Source organism: Convolutriloba macropyga, chromosome 3 (assembly GCF_964194025.1).
Source record: "Convolutriloba macropyga chromosome 3, txConMacr16.3, whole genome shotgun sequence".
Lineage (NCBI taxonomy): Eukaryota > Metazoa > Xenacoelomorpha > Acoela > Convolutidae > Convolutriloba > Convolutriloba macropyga.
In genome coordinates, this window is record NC_134470.1 from 72,244,559 (window position 1) to 72,267,682 (window position 23,124).

The 23,124-nt window shown below is 35.8% G+C and overlaps 2 protein-coding genes across 3 annotated transcripts in view; one reads left to right on the plus strand and one right to left on the minus strand.

The window, feature by feature from the left end:
* Positions 1 to 23,124, minus strand: part of LOC142336435 (uncharacterized) — a 289,933-nt gene that overhangs the window by 143,807 nt on the left and 123,002 nt on the right. The window lies entirely within an intron of this gene.
* On the plus strand, positions 41 to 4,190 carry LOC142336432 (replication termination factor 2-like). Its single transcript, XM_075385264.1, has 3 exons — positions 41 to 328; positions 3,275 to 3,517; positions 3,724 to 4,190. The coding sequence occupies exons 1-3, from the start codon at positions 106 to 108 to the stop codon at positions 4,110 to 4,112; spliced, it is 855 nt and encodes a 284-aa protein (XP_075241379.1). The 5' UTR covers positions 41 to 105; the 3' UTR covers positions 4,113 to 4,190.

Below are 23,124 nucleotides of genomic sequence, written 5' to 3' on the forward strand. Positions count from 1 at the left end.
TCAATAATATTACCGGGAATGTTTGGAATTGTTTTCAACCCTGCTTAGTTGCTCTGATAATGCACTGATTGGTTTTCAGATATTAAATTGAGATATTGTTAAAATATGGGTGGAGATGGAGGTACCATTATCAACAGGAGGGATTGTCTCCGATTCAACAAAGGGAAGAAAGGCAAAGACATCTCCAAGGATATGGAGCGCACGACTAAGTGGTTGCATTGTTCGCTGTCACAAGAGCCACTGAACAAACCTATTGTGGGCTGCCGGCTTGGGAGACTTTATAATAAGGACAAGATTTTGGAGTTCCTTCTTGATAAACACAGCAGAGGTAAGTTTGTATTCAGAATATTTCGACCTACTTAATGCAAATATTTTAGATATACTGGTCTTTTTATGCATTTTTTACTTGGTGATTTTTCATCTGGAGGTTTTTTCATCTGCCGGACTAGTAACTTTGTCTTCAGAAACGGTGTAAACTGGTTAACCGCGGGGCATTAAGTAAGCAATTCTGCAAGAGCTTTGTGTTGGCAATCTCTAAGTATGGGATCCACTAAACTGCTGAAATGACGAATTTATGGCGGGAGGAGCAATTGTCTAATTGCTCTTGCACGAAGTTTAAAGCAATTATTGTAAATGTGTGTCTTTATGATTCAAAGAGGTTATGGTTTTCTGTTTTTTAATTGGTCTTGAACGAAGTTCAAAGCAATTTTTGTAAACGTGTTGATCTTTTTTAAAGCAATTGTGAGCGAAAGGAAATGAAAGCCATTTTATTTGAGTGCTTAAGGTCTCAGACTGCTAATCTTGAGGCTATGTTTTTTTAGCAGAAAGCAAGTTTGTTCTTGACTTGAATTTTGACTTCTCTCATGACTTCTTTCTGTTCGAGCATTTACTCCGTTTTTAATTGTTGACTTCTGTTTTCGAACATTGAACTTTAACAGTAGCTTCGTTTGTAATGTATAGTAAGAAATAGGAACTGCTGGTAATGTTCAAGGTGAAGAGGTCATTTTGATATTTTTTGTTCCTATATAAGTCACCCCTAATTATCTAAACTACACCGCACAACCCCTCAAAACATCTACCAAACACCCTGTTTCAGCTCAGACTGTTTTGGAGACTTATACTTATGGTGTGAAGAGCGGTTCTTAGAGGTTAAAGACACCCCCGCTGTTGACACCCCCACCACTATTGCCCCCCATCTCACTGTTGCCCACCCCTCCCTCCCCCATCAGCTCCCCCCCGCAGTGCACCCCCCCCCCCCCCCCCCCCCCGTGGCTACGTTCGAACAACCGATCGCTAAAAACACGCAATTTTATACTAATTCTCACAATTTTTTTAGGCTTTTTGAAAATGTTTGTCATTTTTTGAGTTTTTCAGCCCTAGGTGTCAAGGAACCGTGTCTAGGGTTTTTTTAATAGGTTACTGCAAAGTTTTTTGTGGTAGTGGCATGGTTTCAACATTTTAGAATCACGATTTTCTAGCATTTTTTTTGACAAAACGTGCAAATTGTTTCAATTTTTGACATTTATTTTTCATTATTCACGTCTTTACAGACGCAGGGGCCGGAAAACGTCCTTCAGGTTTTGATATTAGGTTACTGATAATATTTGTTTTGTGGGATAGCTTTCTTTTTTTATATGACAGATTTTAGCGATTTTTTAAAATAAAACTTGCATTCTTTTCAAGTTTTTAAAATTTTTATCATTATATAGGTTTCTCCGGCCTCAAGAGCCACATAAACTCCTCTAGGGTTTGGTTATAGGTTGCTGCATAGCTTCTAGATGTAATGCAATGTTTTTCAGGATTTTTTATCAGCAATTTTTAAAAAATATTTGCAATTTTTTCAAGTTTTTTAAAAATCTTTTTGAATGTTTTTTAATTTTTTTTCGGCACCAGGGTCCTAGGGACCTTATCCAAGGCTTGATTATAAGCTATTCCATAGTTTCTAGAGTTCATGGAATGGTTATCAATATTTCGATGACTCCAGTTTTAGCAATTTTTGATAAAATTTAATTTTCAAATTTTCGGAAAATTTTCATCATGTTCCAAGTTTATGGATCTCGATGACCCAGTGAAGCTATTTAAAGCTATAATAGGGATAATGGATAATCTCTTGAGACAATGGAATGTTTTTGAATATTTTAATATCTTGAATTTTTGCAAGATTTTGTTAAAATTTGCGATTGTTATCAAATTTTGTGAATATTTTTGTCCTTTTCTGAGTTTAGCGATCATTACTGGCCAACGAAGCTTTTCAAGTCTTTCAGATGGATTACCTGACATAACTCCAGAGACATAAAAGCTTTGAACATATTCATTGCAAAATCTGGAAGCTTTTAAAAAAATTTTGCAATATTTTGCAAATTTTTAAAATATCAGTTTTTTATTCGATTTTTTTTTACTAAAAAGGCTAGAAAACTAAAAGTTTTTGAGTCAAGTCAAGCTAGAACTGACCTCATTAAACCGTGGCTAGCTGCTGATAGATTCAACCGCTCGCTGGTCGTTTGAGAGCAATTCGCCCGACGTTAGTCGGTTATGTTTTGTATTGTGCTTTGACTTTGTTATAAGCGCAATCTCGTTTTTTATTGTGTACGAATTTATCACTCTCACAAGAGGTTTTTGGTCACTTGTGAGTTTCTTTAGTCTCAAAATGGCTTTGCTTGCTTTAATTGGAGCTTTTTATGACTGCTGTGGATAATTCAAATCACCAGACAATTGTTTGAGGCAAACTTTTAGAAACAATTCTTTTTAAATACAGCAACTGCGACAGCCTCTTTTAATTGAAAATTTCTCTGAATAGGTATTGTTTTTTAAATGACAATTTAAGCTATATCTTAGAGAACTTTGCCTTTGACGCTTGGTCGATATTTATAAAAGTAATCAATATGCTTGTAGAGGAATGAGCAACATGACTCAACGTTTCTACATTTTGAGAGATTTTTGCTCTGAAAGTTATTTGAAAATGCTGTATTGAAATTCTCGCATTTTTCTGCCGTTCTTGCCTAGTCGGGATAGAATGGGAAATTGGATGAAAGGTTTTCAGGGCCTAGATGTATTTTATTGAAGTTTTGAATGGAATTAAGAATAGAACGTTTCAGATTCATTTCTTTCTGAGTTGTCGCTTGCTGCGCAATGGATCTCTTTGGTTTTTTGTGTGTTTGAAAATAATCGTATCGCTAGCACGACGCAGTTGCAAATATGTCATTATCAGGGTCAATTTTTGTTTTCCGTGACGCTTTTGGTCAACTATTCGCAAGAGAACTATTCTTTATTCCAGGTTCTTTGCCCAATTTGGCCCACATTAGATCTCTGAAGGACATCAAGACACTCTCTGTGCACGAGAATCCCGAGTGCAACTCGAAGGAAGCATTGAAGAGCGAGGCCGCAACTGCAGCCACAGTGTTCCCATTCTGCTGTCCTATTATGGGCATGGAGATGAATGGGGTGTACAAGTTCGCATTCCTCTGGTCATGCGGGTGTCTCATGGCTGAACGGGCGATCCGACAACTTCAAATGGCGAGTACGTACTTTTTGTTTTGATGCGTTTATTCGCATGAAAAAATATGCATATTACGTTATTTAATTGTAGAGTAAGTGATGTAAACTAATAGCGATGTCCACTAACTGTTATTTTTGTTGATTTTCTGTTAAAATTTAGCAGAACGATGCTTGCCGCATTTATCAATCTGCTAAATTTGAATTTCCAAGCAATTTCAAACTTTTCAGAGTGTCCCAACTGTGACGTCCCGTTCAAATCAGAAGAAGTGATACTTGTTCACGCCGAAGGCGAAGACCTCAAACTTATGCAATCCAGACTAGAAGCCAAATTATCTTCCGATGCAATCAAGAAAGAGAACAAAAAGCGCGCAGCTCAGAAAGCGAGTGATGATCCTTGCAAACAACCGAGCCCTGAATCTGCAGCTGATATGCAAGCAGCTGTTAGTAAAAAGAAAAGCAAATTATCTGCAACAGATGGTCCATTGAATTCACGAGAAATGAAGCAGAGTAACAGTTTTAAATCTCTATTCCACACTAATGACGGAAGACAGAAATTAGACCCGAACAGAGGATTCTGGTCAGAGACCACACACTCTTACTTCTTCAAAGGCACCTGAAACTGATTTTCATAAAAGCTATTATCGAAAATTTGATACGTAATTTAGTTTGTTAAGCACAATTTGAAGTATTTCTTAGCAAGTTTTATTCAAGGCACGCCAAAATGTGTGTCGAGGAATGTTAGATAAGAGAAACAGAGAATCCATGAAAATCTTAAGATGCATGTAGCTATAATATACCGATTGGCGTTTCAAATATCTTTGGTGGCAGTTTAGTGTATCATACAGCTGAATTTGACTTGATTGAGAGATATAATACCTATTATTAATCAAATCAAATTCAGCTGCATGATTAAGTCAAGCAAAACCAAATTTTGCAACCATTACTGGTCTGTTGACGAGATATTTTTACGAACAAATGTAACTTTTGAATGCCTCATATTACCCATTCACATTAAAACTTCCAAGGAAGCAAAATTGATTAAGAAAATAATCGGAATTATACAATAACACTACCTCAAACTAATTGTCAAGAAGACGGAACCAAAAGTTATAGCAACTACGAAGGGGAACCCGAAAACAGTTTTCTCTGTTATTATTCATTTTATTAAAAGGAAATTATATTTAAGAAAAATACACACCCGTCATGCCATAACAATTGAAGTTGCAAGAACGTTTTCTTACTGGCAAATTTCAAAACAATCCGTTTTTTACCGCAAATTAAGGCATGACATCAAACGAATCATTGATGCTCCTTACTCAACTCATTAGAGAGAGAAATAACCGTATGCGAGAAAAATACTCTCGCCTAGCAATAATAAAATTTGCAGTAACAGTTTCTTGGCTCGCAAATGTAAGGAAGAATTTTTGACAAGTTACTTTAACACTTGAAAAGCTCTCTGATTTTCTTTCTAAAAAATAATAGAAAGAGCTGCAAAATTCGTTGATATTATATGTACCCGTCTCCTAAAACTAATACAAGTTGCGCATTTTTGTGATGAGAAGAAAGTGATTTTCTCAATTAGTGACTAGGAGTTGGCCATAACACTGGTGACTGCTTTCTGATATTCAATTTACCAAAGATTTACAAAACTTATTGACGTCAATTATATTGCAAAAGTTTGCGAGAACTTTCTGTCGACTGAGAAAAATGAAGTGCTTTTATAGTTTTCTGATCTAAAGTTCGACGAAGACATGGAAACGGCATTTTTTTTCTCTCAAAAATGAGCCTTTTAGAAGGATACTCACTGATTTATATGAGAAAATATTTGGATTTGTCTAGCAAGTGTGGTAGCGGAGTACATAGCACTACTTTTGTTCAATTTTCGTTCGCTCCTAGTTTTAATCTTGTTCATACGTGATTGGCGTTGTAAATCAACTGTTCACTACTTAATCTTACTCCTGCCGGTTGAAGTAATGATAGCTTTGTATATTTTCCGTTTGTGACCCACAGCTGAGGGGGGTGCATATTATCTGCACCGACAGACCCACGTGCCATTTACAATGAGTTACTATGTTATGGCACGTGTGCAGTAACTGGGTTTTGCAAAACGTTGGAGAGGGGGGTGGGCTGGGTTGATCCATAACTTTTGTATACCTCAAAAAGACTTTCGAAAAAACTACAGCTGACAATAGAAAAACAACGAAGTGGTTTCTGTCAGTTGGTAGTGTGTTCAAGTATGAATGATTGTGTGCGTAGTTTGAGTGCGATTGTTTGTGTGTGTTTGTGTGTGTTTGTGTGTGTGTGTGTGTGTGTGTGTGTGTGTGTGTGTGTGTGTGTGTGTGTGTGTGTGTGCGTGTGCTTGTATGCGCGTGCGTATGTGTGCATGTGCCTGTGTGTGTGAGTGTTTGTTCCAGTGTGTGAGTTTGCGTTTGTGTAGGTTTGTGGATGTGCGTTTGTGTGAGTGCGCGCGCTTGTGTGTCATTGTGTTTTGGTGTTTGTGTTGGTGTGTTAAACATCTTCAGAATAAGTTGACAATTTTTCCTCAAATTTTCACTTTACTTGAGAAAGCCTTCAAAACTCCATGTGCATTATGACTCTGGTACAAAAGATAAAGCAACTTAACTGGTGGAACAATGCAAAAAATACAAATGCTTTGGTCAATTTTAATTTAGAGAGAAGCATCAAAGAAATTTATCGCAAAAGACTATCAGACAAGAAATGTTCACATGCCTCTTTTTTTCCGTTGAAGCATTCTCAAGTAATATTATGATTTTGCCATGCGCATTATTGACAGGTACAAAGAATAAAGCAACTTAACATGCACTGACTAGATCCCGAGGCACAACTAGCGAAAGGAAATATATTTGAGGTACTCCTACAAGCACCAGCAGAAGCAGTAACGTTGCCCAAAATCCTTTTTATGAAGAAACTGTAGTAGGCTTCGACTTCTCAAAAGATGAAGTAGAAGCATTGTTTAACCTACTGTACATGTCCAAACCAAGCTTTGGTCGGTCTTTTTTCACTAATTATAAAGGCTGATCTAATACATATTTTTGCCTTCCTTTACATGCAACGTTTACATGTCCGAGCCCAGCGTTGGTCGGCCTATATACACTAAATGTAAAGGCTGATCAAATACATATTTTTGTCACTCATTATCAAAAAACACTGTGTTCAATCTTTGACTCCTGCGTATGTCTGATTACCCCTCTTTCCCTGACAAAATACTAGTACTGAAATTGAACTCCTTAGAAAGTTCATCTTGACTCCTTCAAGCGCGGACAAAAAACATTTTAAATTTGCAAATTCAAAAATTTATTTGAAAATGATCTCTTAAGAACGCACTCCTTGCTGAATTGCACTACAAAGTTACAAATTTATTTGTCAGCAATAACATGGCTGTTACAAAACAGAGAAACTGAAGCAAAACGTCAAGAACTGTTAATACTGAAAAAAATGGTAAAATATTAAGTCTTTTTTCTTGACTTTATTTTTCAATTTTATTGCCTTGAAAACTTTCAGTTGATTCATAAAATCTGTCTCATGATAAGTTTTTGAGTTTGGCCCAATAAGCTCCAAAAACGTAAGTTTTGACAATTTTAACAAAAATTGGCAAAAACTAATCTATTTTTGTGTTCAAAGTTATGAATCACACATTCATACACCTCAAAAAGTCTGACTTTTGAAAACGCTACGGCTGACATTAGAAAAAAACAAAGTAGTCTCTGGCAGTTGGTAGTGTGTTCAAGTATGAATGTGCTTTATTGACTCTAGTGCAAAGTAAAAAGCAACTTAAATGCAGGGTAGAACAATGCAAAAAATACATATTTTGTGAGTCATTTTTAAATTAGAGAGAAGAATGAAAGAAATTTATCGAGAAAAACTATTAGAAAAGAAATGTTCACATGTCTCTTTTTTTGTTGACGCATTCTCAAGTAATCATATTTTGATTTTCTTGCTTTTTTGAGTAACTCAAAAAAACATTATATTTTGTGTATAAAAATAGATTTTACGGCCTCTGAATTTTTTCTGTTTTTTCCCTAAGATGCCCTGACTAGATTCGAAAGCACAACTACTGTTTCATAACTAAAGTGCTAAGCTAAGATTAATTTTCTAAAAAATGGTTGGTTTTTGTTTCTCAAATTTTCAATTAGTTGCGATTTGGTTTTTACATTTTATTCATCTAAAAGTGTGATGACATTTTTAAAAGTTTGTGTACACATAAAATAATTGCAAAACAAAATGATTTCTTTGCAATTTGAAACTTGTTGCAAATTTCTCATCTAATTTTTTTATTAACTGAACACTATTATACATTGTTTAAGATTTCTAAAGTTCTTTCCAAAGTCTTATCAGAATCGTAGCAATTTGCTATTACTTCTTGTCTGAGTAAATCTTAGTTTACTCATAAATTTTGCATTATTGGGAAAAACTTTATTAGTTCTTATGTGTTTCGATTATGTCTTGTTGTCGGGAGCCACTGAAGGAAATAAATGACAACAAAAGTGCAACAAATTGTTTCAGAAGTTGGTTTATAAAACCCCTTCCTGCCTTGCGAATGAACTTGTTGAAAGCAGAAAATAAATTAAAACTGAGCTCAAACCGGGGCGCTTGTAATGCCAAACCAATTTTCTCAGTTTTTTTTATCAGCGTAACATTTATACCTGGAAAATGATTTCACATGCTGAATGATTTTCATATACGTATCATATCAATGAAAGCTTTCATAAGCTTTTCTTTCATTTATTCAGCCTTTCGTAATGAAAGTCTAACATTTAGTTTTAAAGTTTCTTGAGAGAGCATATCAATAAGAATCGGATACTATAGCCGCTCATCAAAAACAGAACTGTCAGGTTTCTGAAAGCAATTACAATCTCGTAAAAAAGAGAATTTTTCATCACTGAAATTAGGTTGCTCTCAGATCAATATATCACCAGCCTTAGAAATTATATCTATTGTTCCCTCTAAAACTACATGTACCATTCATTTAAAGCTCGAAGTTTTCAACTTTTTGCCATCGTTAAAGGAGACAATAGTTGAAAATTATTGGAAAATGATTTTTGTAGCCGTTTTTGTTATAATGATGCAGTTTGCCTCAAATCAGAGGAACAACTTTTGCACTCAAACATCAAAAGCTTATTAATTTCAAATTTCTGAAACTTATTTCTTTTATTCTTGAAACTCACTCTCTAAACTGTAAATCTGTTCGCGTTCACTAAAGTGGCGTTATAGATATCAATCAGCATTACTAAACAGCTCTTTAGCATGATGTATAAAATAGCATCTACCATTGTTTTCAGGGAAGCAAGTTAACGTGTTTGAGCAGAAATTTCACTCTTTTTACTGCTTCGAAGTTTCTTTGAGGGCCGGCTTTTAGAGCCAAATTTCAATTTTATAAACTTTTTTTTTCATTTAGGGTATCATTGTTTTCGGTGTATCTTGGCTTCTGTTTTCATTTCTGTCCGCTTTGTTCTGTTTTTTGATGTAATACGCGAGTACCCACAATTTTCTACCTATTTTTCCATGTTTTCATGTGTACTCATTTTGAAAATGTCATTTAAATAGGAGATACTGATATAACTCAATTTAATGTAGAAAAAGATCTGAAATGCACCATCATCAATAACCCAGTTCGAAGTGCGTGTTGATGATCGCAAACCCATCCACTTTTACCTTTTGATCCGCACATGAGAAACATTTGTACCAACATAAATTCTTATTTGTTTTTTGCAAAAAGTTGTCTCACGAGTGCTATTAGTTTTGGTCTGAGTAAATTTTAATTTATTCATAAATTTTGAAATATTGGGACAAGTTTTAATAATTTCTATTAATATTCCATTGTGTTTTGTTGTCGGCCGCCACTCATGGAATGATATGACAACAAAAATGCAACAAACGGCTGAAGTAGTTGGATTCTAAAAATTCCTCTAAGTGGAGAGCATTTCCATTCTCATGTTCTCCAATAATATTTTGAGTAGTCATTTGATCTCTATTTTGTGACTCAATGGGGAATATTGATACCCTCCACACTTTTAGAATTGTGTTAACTCGTTCTGATGGCAGCTTTTGAATACGATACTCTAATCAGAGGGAAAGGGAAGGTGGTTCAACCAGGTCATTGTCCAAACCCTCGTTGGACTTTGGAATGGAAATCTGATTTCGTAATTGTGACCGCAAGGCGGACCGCTTCCTGCCTTGCGAATGAACTTGATGAAAGCAGAAAGTAGATTAAAACTGAGCACAAACCGGGGCGCTTGTAATGTAAAACCACTCTTCTCAGTATTTATGTATCAGCGTAACAATTGTACCTGGAAAAAGAATTCACATGCTGAATGGTTTTCATATAAGTGTCATATCAATGAAAGCTTTCATAAGTTTTTTTTTCATTTATTCAGCCTTTCGTAATAAAAGTCTGCCATTTACTTTCAAAGTTTCTTGAGATAGCATCTCATCAATAAGAATCGGATGCTATAGCCGCTCATCAAAACAGAACTGTCGGATTTCTGAAAGCAATTACAGTCTCTTAAAAAAAGAAATTTTCATCACTCAAATTAGGTTGCTCTCAGATCAATATATCACCAGCCTTAGAAATTATATCTATTGTTCCCTCTAAAACTAAATGTACCATTCATTTAAAGCTCGAAGATTTCAACTTTTTGACATCGTTAAAGGAAACAATAGCTGAAAATTACTGGAAAATGATTTTTGTAGCCGTTTTTGTTGTACTGATTCAGTTTGCAGCAATTCAGAGGTACAAATTTTTGCTCTCAACCTTCAAAAACCTATTATTTTTATATTTCTCAAACTTATTTCTTTTATTCTTGCAACTCACTTTCTAATCTGTAATTCTGTTCGCGTTCACAAAAGTGGCGTTATATCAATCACTACACTGTCTCATGCCATTATTTACTAAACAGCTTCTTTAGCATGACATATAAAATGGCACCTACCATTGTTTTCAGGGAAGCAAGTTAACAACATTTTCACAAATTGAGGGACAAACTTATTGGTAGATAGTTTAATAAAATCCCGAGAATTACAAATTAATTTTTAAAAAACTGAATATCAGTCAGTACCTACTGATTTTTCTGCTTTAGTAAATATTTGAGGTGCCAAACACGTATAAAGCTTTCGAAAACAAATTTCGCAAAAGAAAGTCATGTTTTAGGCTAACACAACGTGTTAGAGCACAAATTTGATTGTATTTACTGCTCCGACGTTTCTATTCGAAGGCCGGCCGTTCGAGTCAAGTTTAGATTTTTTAAACTGTTTTTTATTTTGTCTATCTTGGCTTCTTTTTCATTTCTTTTGATGTAATACGCGAGTACCCCACTTTTTTCTACCCAATTTTTTCCTTGTTTTCAAGTGTTATCATTTTTAAAAAATGTCTTTTAAGTAGGATATATCACTTAACTGATATGCATAATTTAATGCAGAAAAAGTGATCTGAAATAAACCAATAATAAATCAGTTCGAAGTGCGCGTTGATGCTCGCAAACCCATCTATTTTTACCATTTGATCCGTTTATGGGGTCGTAAAAACCAATAAGGACATGAAGCCTCAAGAAATATTTTTTGTATTTAATTTGGGTCCGGCAGGACATAGTTACATTGACTAGGATTGATAGAATCAAAACAAAAAAGGAATTCTCTTCATATCTGAACTCAGCATTAGTAATTTTGACTACACAAAGGGTTATCAAAATTCAACTTTCAGGTTTTTGAAAGAGAAATGCATCCTGAGAACGTGGTCGACAGGTTTTTTTAAAGAAAATACCATGATTTAGCGCTTCTTTGACTTTCAGAGTAAAGTTCCTTGACAACAACGATGTCTAATTGATCAACTGCTGATTTCCTCCTGCTCAAGCAAAATGATACCTTACAAAAAGGGCTGTCTTAAATTTTAGCAAAACACTGAATTTGATTTTGTTATCAATTTGCCTTTAAAAACTTAATTTGTGGCAGTCAAGCTTACTGTAATATGAATAAAAAAGCTTTCATTTTCGTGGTACAAAATTTTCAGCACTATCTCCCCTATGACTCCCTTTTTAAGGTTTATCAAGTAGTGCTGGACTGTGCGAACCAAAATGTTTAACAGATGTTTGTTTGGGCATCAGAATCAGTTTCCGAGGGAATCATTGCAATGAAAACCTGACATTTATTTTTTGTTTCCACTATAGAATGTTATGCACTAGCTGCGTAAAGAGCAAAACCCATTCTGTGTAAATTAAAATGACTCTTCTCTGGAGAAATTGATTATTGGTCACAATTGTTTTTGTCGTTTTATTGAATAGTTTTTGTGCGACAAAAAATTTCCCATTGTTTACATTTGAAATAAAGGCTAATCTGTAGAAAAAGTTTGACGCTAATTTTGTGAGGAAGCTTGTAAGAGTACCTCATTTTTTTTTATCATACAGCACTTGTGTTAACACACAGGCGTTGCGCAGAATTGGGTACTAGCGTAAAGTTTTTTTAAGGCTTGGAATACTTGTCTAGCGACAAGTTTTCAGATCTAGTTAGTCCTCCATAGGGACTCAATTTTAAAGCAATATCAAGTTCAAGAAAGTTTAAGTGACTAAAATACTCTATTTCAGACCAGAAGCCATTATTCAACGGAATAATTTTTCTGGCAAGTTTCTGATACTGATAACTAATTTTGTTGAATGTCTCTTAAACATAGAAACCATTAGTTCATCCAAACTTCTGCCACGTTTTCGTTCAGTTATGTTGCATCCAGGACAAAACAAATACCAAATTATGTTTCAAAGTTAACTGACACAGCTACCATTATGTTATAATTTGATGTAAAAAAAACCTAGTTGCCCAAGACAGCAAATCTTAATTTGTCTTATTTGTTAGGCCAATTCATTTAAGTTAATAGCGAATCTGATTTTTAAAGATACAGAATTGTTATGAGATGAATTAAATTTGAAACTCTATAGCTAATTGTACCCTGTCCACTCTTTAGCATTTTTGTAGGTATTCATGGAAGGTACGGATGGTTTGAAAATTTGCACACCCTGACTTCTATAGATCGCAAAACTAATTCCACATGAATTTCATTTAGAGTTGGACCAGCAGTTTGTTTGATTTTTACTGCGACATTTATATTAATAGTTGTTTTTTAGAAAAATAAGTTTGAATATTGGCTCTGATGTTATTTTGGTTCAATCTTTATCGAAGTTGTCTCAAGTGTTTAAAAAAGTCATTATTTTGACAAATTACAATTGGAACTCTCTAAAGTGGTATTTTTGATTGGAATTAATGTTTCCAAATGATCCTGACTAAAATAATTTTGAGCTGCTAATCAGCGGTAGTTTTACTGAAACCTCAGGAACACTGCATTTGAAAAATGTTTACTGTTAAAAAACTTGTTTTTTTTTTTAATTTCGAGGAGAATAGAAAAAACCTTTGGATATATTCTTAGTTTTTCATTTTTTAAATTTGCTTAATTCATTTTTACATTTTAAACACTCTCTTTGTCTCGCTCAAAAATCAAAGAGACGTCGGTTGTGGCCTTTTTGACAAAAAACTAATCCTGTTATTCTGTTGGATAATTGTTAATCATATGGCGTTGCTAGTTGTAGACTTTGATTAAAACCTGTCAATTAGATTTGACACAGCGCTGATTAAAGTGAGTCACTGCACAATCGAACATGATCGGGGACTTTTTCTGAATCTGATACTTTGTCGAGATACAGTCTAGATCCGCAGTCTAAATACACATGAAAAGTGAGCATTCGCAATTGAAGAACTAAGAGCAGCCTGAGAACATACGAAACTCTTAATTCTTTGTATGTTATTAAAAAAGTTCATTGAGTTATTGCTCATATCGGTATCCAGTGCTCAATTTGATGCGATTTCAATGAATCGCAAAAAATGCGTCTCCTCTGGCTCAAGTTTTTTTGCAAAACAATAAGTTATTGAGAATTTTTAATTATCAGGAGTAAAATTTAAATTGGAGGACGTATTTTGATCTAAATAAAACTCCAAGTGACCAGACCAAATTTTTGTCTACTGTTTCGCATACATGGGTCCCACGACCTTCCGACAATGTACCCGGATTTGAGTCTCAGAGCTTTTCAGCGCTGAATCAGCTCATTTCAAGAGTAACATTTTCCAGGCGCAAACGTTTGTTTTTGGTACTACAATCACCCCTCTCGTTAAATAAGAAGGCGTACCCAAGCATTAGCTTGTTCGCTTGTTTCAGAACGTTTTCAAAACATAAGCAAAGCGTTTTTCAAAACACAAGATTTTTTAATGAGATTTCCAAAATTAAAACAAGCAAAGAAGGCGAATAGTCCTGTTGAGTAAATTTAATTAATTGTGATTTGGCTGACGTTTTGTAGATACCATTAAATTTGTCGCAGTAAAACAAAGGAAGCCATTTTCAAAACTTCTAACAGCAAAAAAAAAAACAAAATGCTCACAATATTTCGTTCAGTTAACAAGATTGATGACAATCAAGTCAAGTTAAAACCAAAACAAAAGACGAGCAATAAACATTGTGTCCTGAACTGAACCAAAACCAAAACTGTGGTAGGATTTTCTACTCTCCCCCACAAAAAACGCAAAAAAATTGACAAATTTTGGCACCAACTCATGTTGATAAAATGTTCTTCCCTGTTGATTTAGAACACCTCCTGATCAGAGAGCAGTTTTTTACGCATGAACAAAATTGAAAAAAGAATTTAAAAGCGTTAGTCCCCAAGAAAAACCGAGAAATATTTACAAGAATTTTTCCCTAACAAAATTGAGCGGTCAATTGATACCGCAAAGGTCTACAACAAAGGTTGCCACTTGTGGGGACGAGCCCGTCGTATACAAAACGTGAATTTCATCTTCCAACTAATGTCTACCCTATGATTACAAAACATTTTGAAATAAACCATTTTTATGAAAATTTGTCAAATAATGATACACTTTTTCACATTTTTTTAAACCTAATTACGGACCATTGCATTGAACGTACTCCAGAAGTCAATGTCTGATTTCAGCTTCTTAGATCTCGGTTTCTGTCCACTTAGTTCAGTTTCGAAATGTTTTTAACTTCATTATTGTTGCCGAAACCTGCTGTGGTGCAGAAGGTATTATTCTAATTTTTCAACAGCTAAGGATTGCGGAAATTTTTTGTGGGACATTTGCTAAAACAAAACAGAACGCTTTAAAGATTTTTTAGCCATTAAATGCAACAGTTTTAAGATCAGAGATTAGTCTGGTAAATAACAAATGTTTTTAATCTAAATGTGACCGAAACTCTTCACATATGTTAACATAGTCAATAATTTATAAATTGAAAAATGTCTTCGAAATTCAATTTATGGACATGTTGCGGCCTTCAAACTGGAGTCTTTTGATCAACACGGGGCAAAATAAACTAGGCGGGATTTGAGTGATTTTTTAAAGAAGTTTGTAACTTAGCAGTGTTTGACATATAGTCTTTAAACAAGAGACCATTATCAAAAAATGGACAACAATTTTTCCTTTCTTCCAAAAGCTCTAGTAAAAATAATGGTAGGCCAACCGGGGTTTTCAAACAGTGTTTCAGTCTTCCAAATTGAGTACATTGATTACAATCGGACAGACAATTGTAATAATGTACACCTTTGATGAAAGGAAATTCTACTTAATGAACGAAACGTTTCGTTTTGAAAGCAAGCTTTGACCTTATTTGTTTCAGAGCCCAATCTTTTGTTTACTTGTGTTTTGCTTCGTTTTTTACCCGTAGTTGTCGTATTTCCAACTCGAAATAAACGGATGCACGAATTTTGCCTCTACTAAGAAACCGGATTACTCTTATTTTATTTTCCGTTTATGCCTTAAAGTCGGACCGCGTAGGCCGCTTCCTCAAATCTCCAAAACTGCTCACATTAAATCTTAGATTTCGTCTTTAATAGTTGTAATACAATTGGAGAAACTTCACGTAAGCGCAAGGAAAATCCTTTTTGAAACGCAGTAGACCATTTTAGAGATAAAAAATGAATTCCGTTACAAATCAGAATCAATTCAGGCCCACCCAATATAAACGTGGCGTCGGATAGCAATGATAATAGTTACTACTACTCTAATCCTCATCAAATTTTGACACCTTATTATTCTGATAAAAAAATTCATTAGAACCTTAGAGCTAATTTTAGCATTCAGCATTTATACAATTTTGCATCTTTTTCTTTAAAAAACATGTAAATATAATCACTGTCAGGACTTCTATGGAATGATGTCGTTTGATTCAGAAAATTTTGTTCTGCGAGCAGTTCAAACGTACGTTTTTGGTGATACTTCACCAGTTTATTAGATAGATTGACTAAAAAACTGTTCTTCAGTTAGGAAAAAAATAACAAAGTTTCATCTTCTAGAAAGTTTAGAGTTCTAAAATTTAGACTTCGCGCTTTAAAATTTGTGCGTTACACTGTAAACTCATGGTTTTCATTTTCTTGTATTATGAATGAAATGTTGTCAAAAATTTAAGTTTTGATAAATGTTGGTGACAACCATTTTAATGGTTTTATGCAAATGGAAAATGACATTCTCTTCTGAAAGATAAATTTAGAATCGTTTACTCTTTTTTCCCGATTATTTACAAGGCGCTCGCACAATAACACAATTTTGGTAAGTTCAAAAGCAAGCTGACGTTGGTCTTTCTCCAATGCTACTATTTTTAAAAGCTAAATAGCTCTTACATCAATGTACGTGAGCTAATCTTGACAAAGTAAAAACTTAAAAATGAAAATTTGCGGCAAAATTTTTTTGTTTGTTGAAAATTTATAAACTTTATGTATTTCAGTAGACTGTTTCCTTATCTACTGGTATCTTATATCTATAATAGCGTATAAACAGTATAGTCTTTTATGGTCTTCAATGGTCTTCTGTGTGATCCACGAAGATTTGGCTCCTAAATTTAGCTCCTAGTGTACCCCTAAACGTTGGCCTGAGAACGGCCAAGTGTGTGCCTAAAGTTAGCTTAATTCATATCGGTCACCTAGTGACACAAACATTGATTTTTTTTCCACCAACACATTCGTTATCTTAAACTTCTGGACGTAACTTGTGATGTTTGTCGGCTAGATCTTGTTGAGATCACTTTTGAAGACAGTCCTGATGCAACGAAAACATATTTCCAGCTTTGAAAAGTAAAATATCAAAATTTTGGTTTTCATGTTTTTGTTACTATAAGCTAGGATCGTGGGACGTAAAGACCAGTTCTTTGCGGTAGATCAGTTTAACTTCTTCATTTTGCAATTTCGCAATCTTGAGGTTGCATCGACAACATCCTCCACAGCGGGCAGAAAGAACAAGCGGGCTAAAATAAGAATAAATCCACCGAATTAATAGTGTTTCCAATTCCAGATAGAATTCATAAACCCTACTTAATTTGAGTTAAAATGTACGAACCCCTTTTTTGCCTAAACCTGTGCGAGAAAAGATCTAAACAAAAATTAGCTTATCAGCGAAAACACAAGCAAGTCTGGAAATAAGACGGACGAAGGCGCTGTAAGCTGTTTTCTTTTTGATTACTCTTTTTTTCATCCAGGGATCACTTGTTCCACTCTTCCCGGAGACCAAAAACCACGCGGGGTGAAATCTTTGAGAACCCATACCACATCATTGACCATGTGTGAACTCCTTTTGCTTTCGCCCCAATTTGGTCTTTTCGTCAAGGTCGACAAGTAATCCCGGACCAGTCCCCCTACAAATGGGGTTGAGGAATTGTTCAACCTTCTTCCAAGACTTCATGTTGACTGGCTTGGTTGACGGGAAGACAACAGGTGGAAGGTAGTGTTAAAGAATCTAGAGTAGAAAATTGTTTGGCATCAACGATGGCTTGTTTTCGAGGGCGTCTGAGACATCTTTAGGCGGCTTGGTGTTCATCATAACTTCTGCTTCGATCATGGTCGTATGGCGCACCTCGAAAGTGAATCAATTTGACCATAGAATTAACAGCAATGTCCGCCTGACTCTGTGTATCAATCGCTCCCGAGCACCGCCATATTGAGGGCTATAAGATGGGTTGAAGTGCCGTTTTGCGCTCTGTGCTACAAGTTCCTTGTAATTTGTGTCTTTGTCAAAACTTTTCAGAAGTTTTTTGAGTTCTTTATTGACACCAACAAACGTCTTGCCGTTGTGACTATACGAATCGACGGGTTGGCATCTGCGCGAGGTGAAGCGGCGGTAGGCGTTCAAAAATGTGTCTGTTTTCAGATCCGGGCACGTTTCAAAATGAACAGCTTGTGTTACCAGACAGGTGAAGATGCGACCCTAGTTTTCCTTGAGCTTATCTTTACCTTATTCAATAAAAAAGCGGACAAAAATTCTACTTAGGCAAATTGTTTGTTTTCAGCAGAAAACGTAATCAGGAAGTGGTGCCAAGAAAGTCTCGAAGTTTTAGGTTCAAAATTGCGCTAATGAAGCCATTATATCTAATGCTTTGATGTGTTTTGCGGAGACCAGTTACATTGTACCTTTGTTAAACAATTGCCTTGGTTGCTTCTAGTCCTTGATATGCATAGACACGATAAGCATTTTTAAGATACAAACGTCAAATATTGTTTTGGCGTGGTGTAATATGGTCTCTTGACCAACTCGAGTTCATTAGGAGCATTAGATAGCTTTTCAAAGGCGTGTAATATCATTTTTTTATCAAGCATTATATTTAGTGACCTGTGTTTGCTTTTCGAGTCCAATTTACGGCAGTTTTTTTAAGCAATTTTACGACAGACGGGAATCTGTTTTCTTGATACAGTTGAATCATATAAAACTTTGATAATTCAGTGTCTTATAGAGTGTACTGATGTTGACTACCACGCTTTTTTCAGACTGTAAATTATTTTAAGAATAGTGAGCAGTGTTAGCAAAAGTTTTGTCCACGTCGAAAAACGATTTTGGTCAACTATTAGTGTGTTATCTATTTGCGTTGACCCTGTTGTCGCCGCAGAAATCGGCCTTCTGCTTGTATTTCTACCCAAGACATCTCGCCTAGAGCTAAAATCTGGTGGTTTAGACTTTTTTCTTTAAGTATTAAACACCAAGTACTATGATCGGCAGGTTTCAGATTAGTCTCAATACGATTTCTTTTATCAGGTTTGCTTTTTGTTTATATTTCTGAAATCCGGCTTGCAACAAACAGAGTTTGCTTCTTTGAAGAACAATCAATTCGAAGACAACTTGGGTATCAGCCCAGTAAAAAGTTCTACTGACTTCAACTGAGAGCTCTCGTTGGTTTCGAACACCAATGACAGGTTTCGAACACTATTGACAGATGCTTCTAGTTCCAACTTTGGAACACTCACTGTTAAACGGGAGCAACTTTGCATTTAGCAGTGACGAAGGAATTATGTATTTTACTGCTGGTATTAAACAAATTTCCAACGTAGATAACGGCGCAGGTTGCATCAATCGAACCATCTACAATGGCTTGTAATTGGTTCTTTTTATTCTGGTAAATTCTGTCACGTCAAGTTGAGAAATAGCGCGATAGCTATTAAAAAGCTTGTGCAAGGGATGTAGAAGTTCAAGTGGGATGGGCTGATCCCATTTTCTACCTAACTTTTAATATTGCTCGATTAGATTTTGAAGTTTTGTTGTAAGGGGCCAAGGAACCAAATTGGTTGACACCAAACAAGAAAATTTCCGTTTGGTATAAAAGTCAGGCTCCTTAGGAAATTCTTTTAAGGGGTCCATGAAATGTATCTTTTTTAATGTTCCCTTTGTGTCCGAGGACTCCTATTTCACTCTCGGTGTCCTCGAGGTCTTTTTGATCAACAATTTCAATAGCATCTGGCTGATTTGACAAAAATTTGGTAAGGCGGAAACTACCGGCCTTTAAACAGCTTTTTACTTCAGAAACCGTGGATTTGTTGTTCTCAAGGGTGCCGAAAGACTGGAAGTACTCGTGCGTATAAGAATAGGCCTTTATTGCGTTCTGTGCTTTCGGAAGGCCGTGTCTCAACGTTGCCTTCCGCGCATTTGCTTAAAACGAATTTTGCGCAGAAGAGTGAGCAAGTTGCTCCAAAAATAATCTGAATTGAAACTGTTGCCCATTATTGTAAAATAACTAGAGGAAACGTAGTGCAAATTGGTCCTCGTTACGGAAAACAACCTAAATGTACGTTGCCACAGTGTCTGCCGGGACAGCAATCGGTTTTTCACTGCATCCGACAGACATTTAAATTAACAGTTTTGGCCCTGTTGAAAGCTTTGGGTTTGTTTGCATTTTCAATAGGACTATGCGACAGAGACCAAATTCTTTCAGAGGCTGGCTTTGTCAATGCTAGTCATTTTTTTTTACTAGAACGCTTCTGTCAACTTGTCTAAAGATTGTTCTGGACTATTCTGACAAACGTGGTATACAAACACTTTCAACTTGTTTGAAGTTTCGGAAGACTGTTTTTAAGTGTGATCAGGTAATCTCCTGCAAGTTTTCATTTAAGTTTTGTTCCTGCGCTAAAAGGGTGGCTTTAGGTACATTGATTTACTTCAGTAGGATGCATGAATGCGAATGCATTATCATCGAAGTCTGCTCCAATCTTACCTTTGACATTGTCTAGAAATTATATATGTCCGAGTTCATTGAATGCATCGCACAGCCTTTTTTAGCTCAAAAACGTTGGTTGCATTAAAGTTCAAAGTAGGAGTTCTGGGTATTTGGAAAACGTTCCTGAAATGGTTGAATGCGCGAATTGTTATTGGTAGTATTATTTCCCACAAAGGCATTACATAGTTAACGCTTAGATATTGAACAATTGTTGAAGCTTGATTTTTGCGTGGGAGCTCCAGAAAGTTCGAAACAACATCCCACAAAAACGTTAATTGAATGCCAGGGTCAATGAGAGCATACGTTTCGAAAACTTTATCTTCTTTGATAGAGGATACTGGCAGTAACTGTTAAAGATCAAACCAATCTTTTTGTCTGCTGGATCGTAGGTTGATGTTGAAATGTTGGCTGGTAGATGGTCCGTTCAAGTTTGCACGTTCCGGCGAATACTTATTATAGTTAATGCCGAAATGTTTTCTTGTATGTGTTTTTGGCTTTGATTTGTGGTTTCCAACTATAGGATGCTTCGCTATTTTTTTGAGTTTCAGGATTGTTCTTGGATTTACAAGACAAAGATGGTTGAGAAGATGAATTATTTTGTTGTTGGACGTTTCTGGTAGTAAAAGCAGTATGCGTTCTGTTGAATTGTTTAGCAGGGTTTTGTATTGTTGTTTGGGGAAAACCATTACATGGTTACCATTACTTGACAACGTTTCGAGGATGTAATTTTGTCTCCACGATGCTGATTACTGAATCAGCTTAAGCAAAAGCTTTTTCCTGTATAATTTTGAATTGATCAATAGGAAAAAGTGTCTGGTAATCGGGACAGGCTGCAAAAAAATGAGGTTTTTTTTACATTGGACACAGTTTTTATACTTGTTTGTCAACTGTTGCACATTTTTCCTGCTGCTGTCATTAAGTTTCTGATTGATGATTTCGTTCTTTGGGGACTGCTTGAGAAGTGTTGGTTTAGGTTGATCTTGAACTGGTTGTTGTGATATCAGAGCACAAAAATAACGATTTATGTTTTGATTGAATGCGGTGATTCTATTTTCTTAATTTTCTTTGTCATGAACTCTGAATTGAACAACAAGCCATTTATGAATCTGAACTAGGGTAGTTGTAGTAAAATTTTCTGCTAATGTGTATTCAATCTATTCAAGAAGCATGTTTTGGGGCGTTTTGTCCTTCGCTTTCTTCTTAAAAGTAGAAAGTTGAAGATCGGCATAATAACCTAGGGTATGAAAAGCCTGAACTAGAGTCGCCAGGAAAAAAAAGCGCTATGAAGAATTGCTTATTGTAAACACGTTCTTATTTACAGTTTTTAAATGGTTGATGAAAGCATTGACGACTACTGAAAGGTCGCCAAATCGGCTAATTATCTCATTAAGTGTTGTGTTATAATAAGCCTGATTACATGAGTAAGCCTTGCTCTGCTCTTTTTCTTTACCTGAAACTGAATTCTTTAGATAAGTTATTCTATATGAGTCAGTGACTGACCGATTATAGCGAACCATAGAGAAAAAGATTATTGATCTACTCTTGACAGTTCTCGGGCTTATCATTAAAGTTTTGAAAATTTAAAGACGCAACTTAATCGAACACATTTTGTCGACGGGTATTGGTTATAATGCGCTATTGGAAATTTGGGGACAAATGGTTGAGCTGTTACATTGACTGGAGCCTGAAACTACATTGAATTTGGATTGCTGTTGTTAGGATAAAGGTTTGGTTGTGTGTGGGCTAGCATTGACGGATATTTTTCGTTTGCAAGACTTTGATTTTGAGGGGATTGCAAGACTTTGATGCAGCCTTGGGCTGCATCCAATGGTGAAGTTTGAGCAACAACATTGACGCTAGAGAAATGCTTGATAATGTCTTTACGGATTGTGTTATGCGTTTTAAACAGTGGTGATCCGCTCTGTGTAGGTGGTTGGAGGTTAGCTTGCTGCTCTGGGTTAAACGAATGGTGAACAGCGGACTGTTGATGAACAGCGAATTGTTCAACCTTCTTCCAAGACTTCATGTTGACTGGCTTGGTTGACGGGAAGACAACAGGTGGAAGGTAGTGTTAAAGAATCTAGAGTAGAAAATTGTTTGGCATCAACGATGGCTTGTTTTCGAGGGCGTCTGAGACATCTTTAGGCGGCTTGGTGTTCATCATAACTTCTGATTCGATCATGGTCGTATGGCGCACCTCGAAAGTGAATCAATTTGACCATAGAATTAACAGCAATGTCCGCCTGACTCTGTGTATCAATCGCTCCCGAGCACCGCCATATTGAGGGCTATAAGATGGGTTGAAGTGCCGTTTTGCGCTCTGTGCTACAAGTTCCTTGTAATTTGTGTCTTTGTCAAAACTTTTCAGAAGTTTTTTGAGTTCTTTATTGACACCAACAAACGTCTTGCCGTTGTGACTATACGAATCGACGGGTTGGCATCTGCGCGAGGTGAAGCGGCGGTAGGCGTTCAAAAATGTGTCTGTTTTCAGATCCGGGCACGTTTCAAAATGAACAGCTTGTGTTACCAGACAGGTGAAGATGCGACCCTAGTTTTCTTTGAGCTTATCTTTACCTTATTCAATAAAAAAGCGGACAAAAATTCTACTTAGGCAAATTGTTTGTTTTCAGCAGAAAACGTAATCAGGAAGTGGTGCCAAGAAAGTCTCGAAGTTTTAGGTTCAAAATTGCGCTAATGAAGCCATTATATCTAATGCTTTGATGTGTTTTGCGGAGACCAGTTACATTGTACCTTTGTTAAACAATTGCCTTGGTTGCTTCTAGTCCTTGATATGCATAGACACGATAAGCATTTTCAAGATACAAACGTCAAATATTGTTTTGGCGTGGTGTAATATGGTCTCTTGACCAACTCGAGTTCATTAGGAGCATTAGATAGCTTTTCAAAGGCGTGTAATATCCCTTTTTTATCAAGCATTATATTTAGTGACCTGTGTTTGCTTTTCGAGTCCAATTTACGGCAGTTTTTTTAAGCAATTTTACGACAGACGGGAAGCTGTTTTCTTGATACAGTTGAATCATATAAAACTTTGATAATTCAGTGTCTTATAGAGTGTACTGATGTTGACTACCACGCTT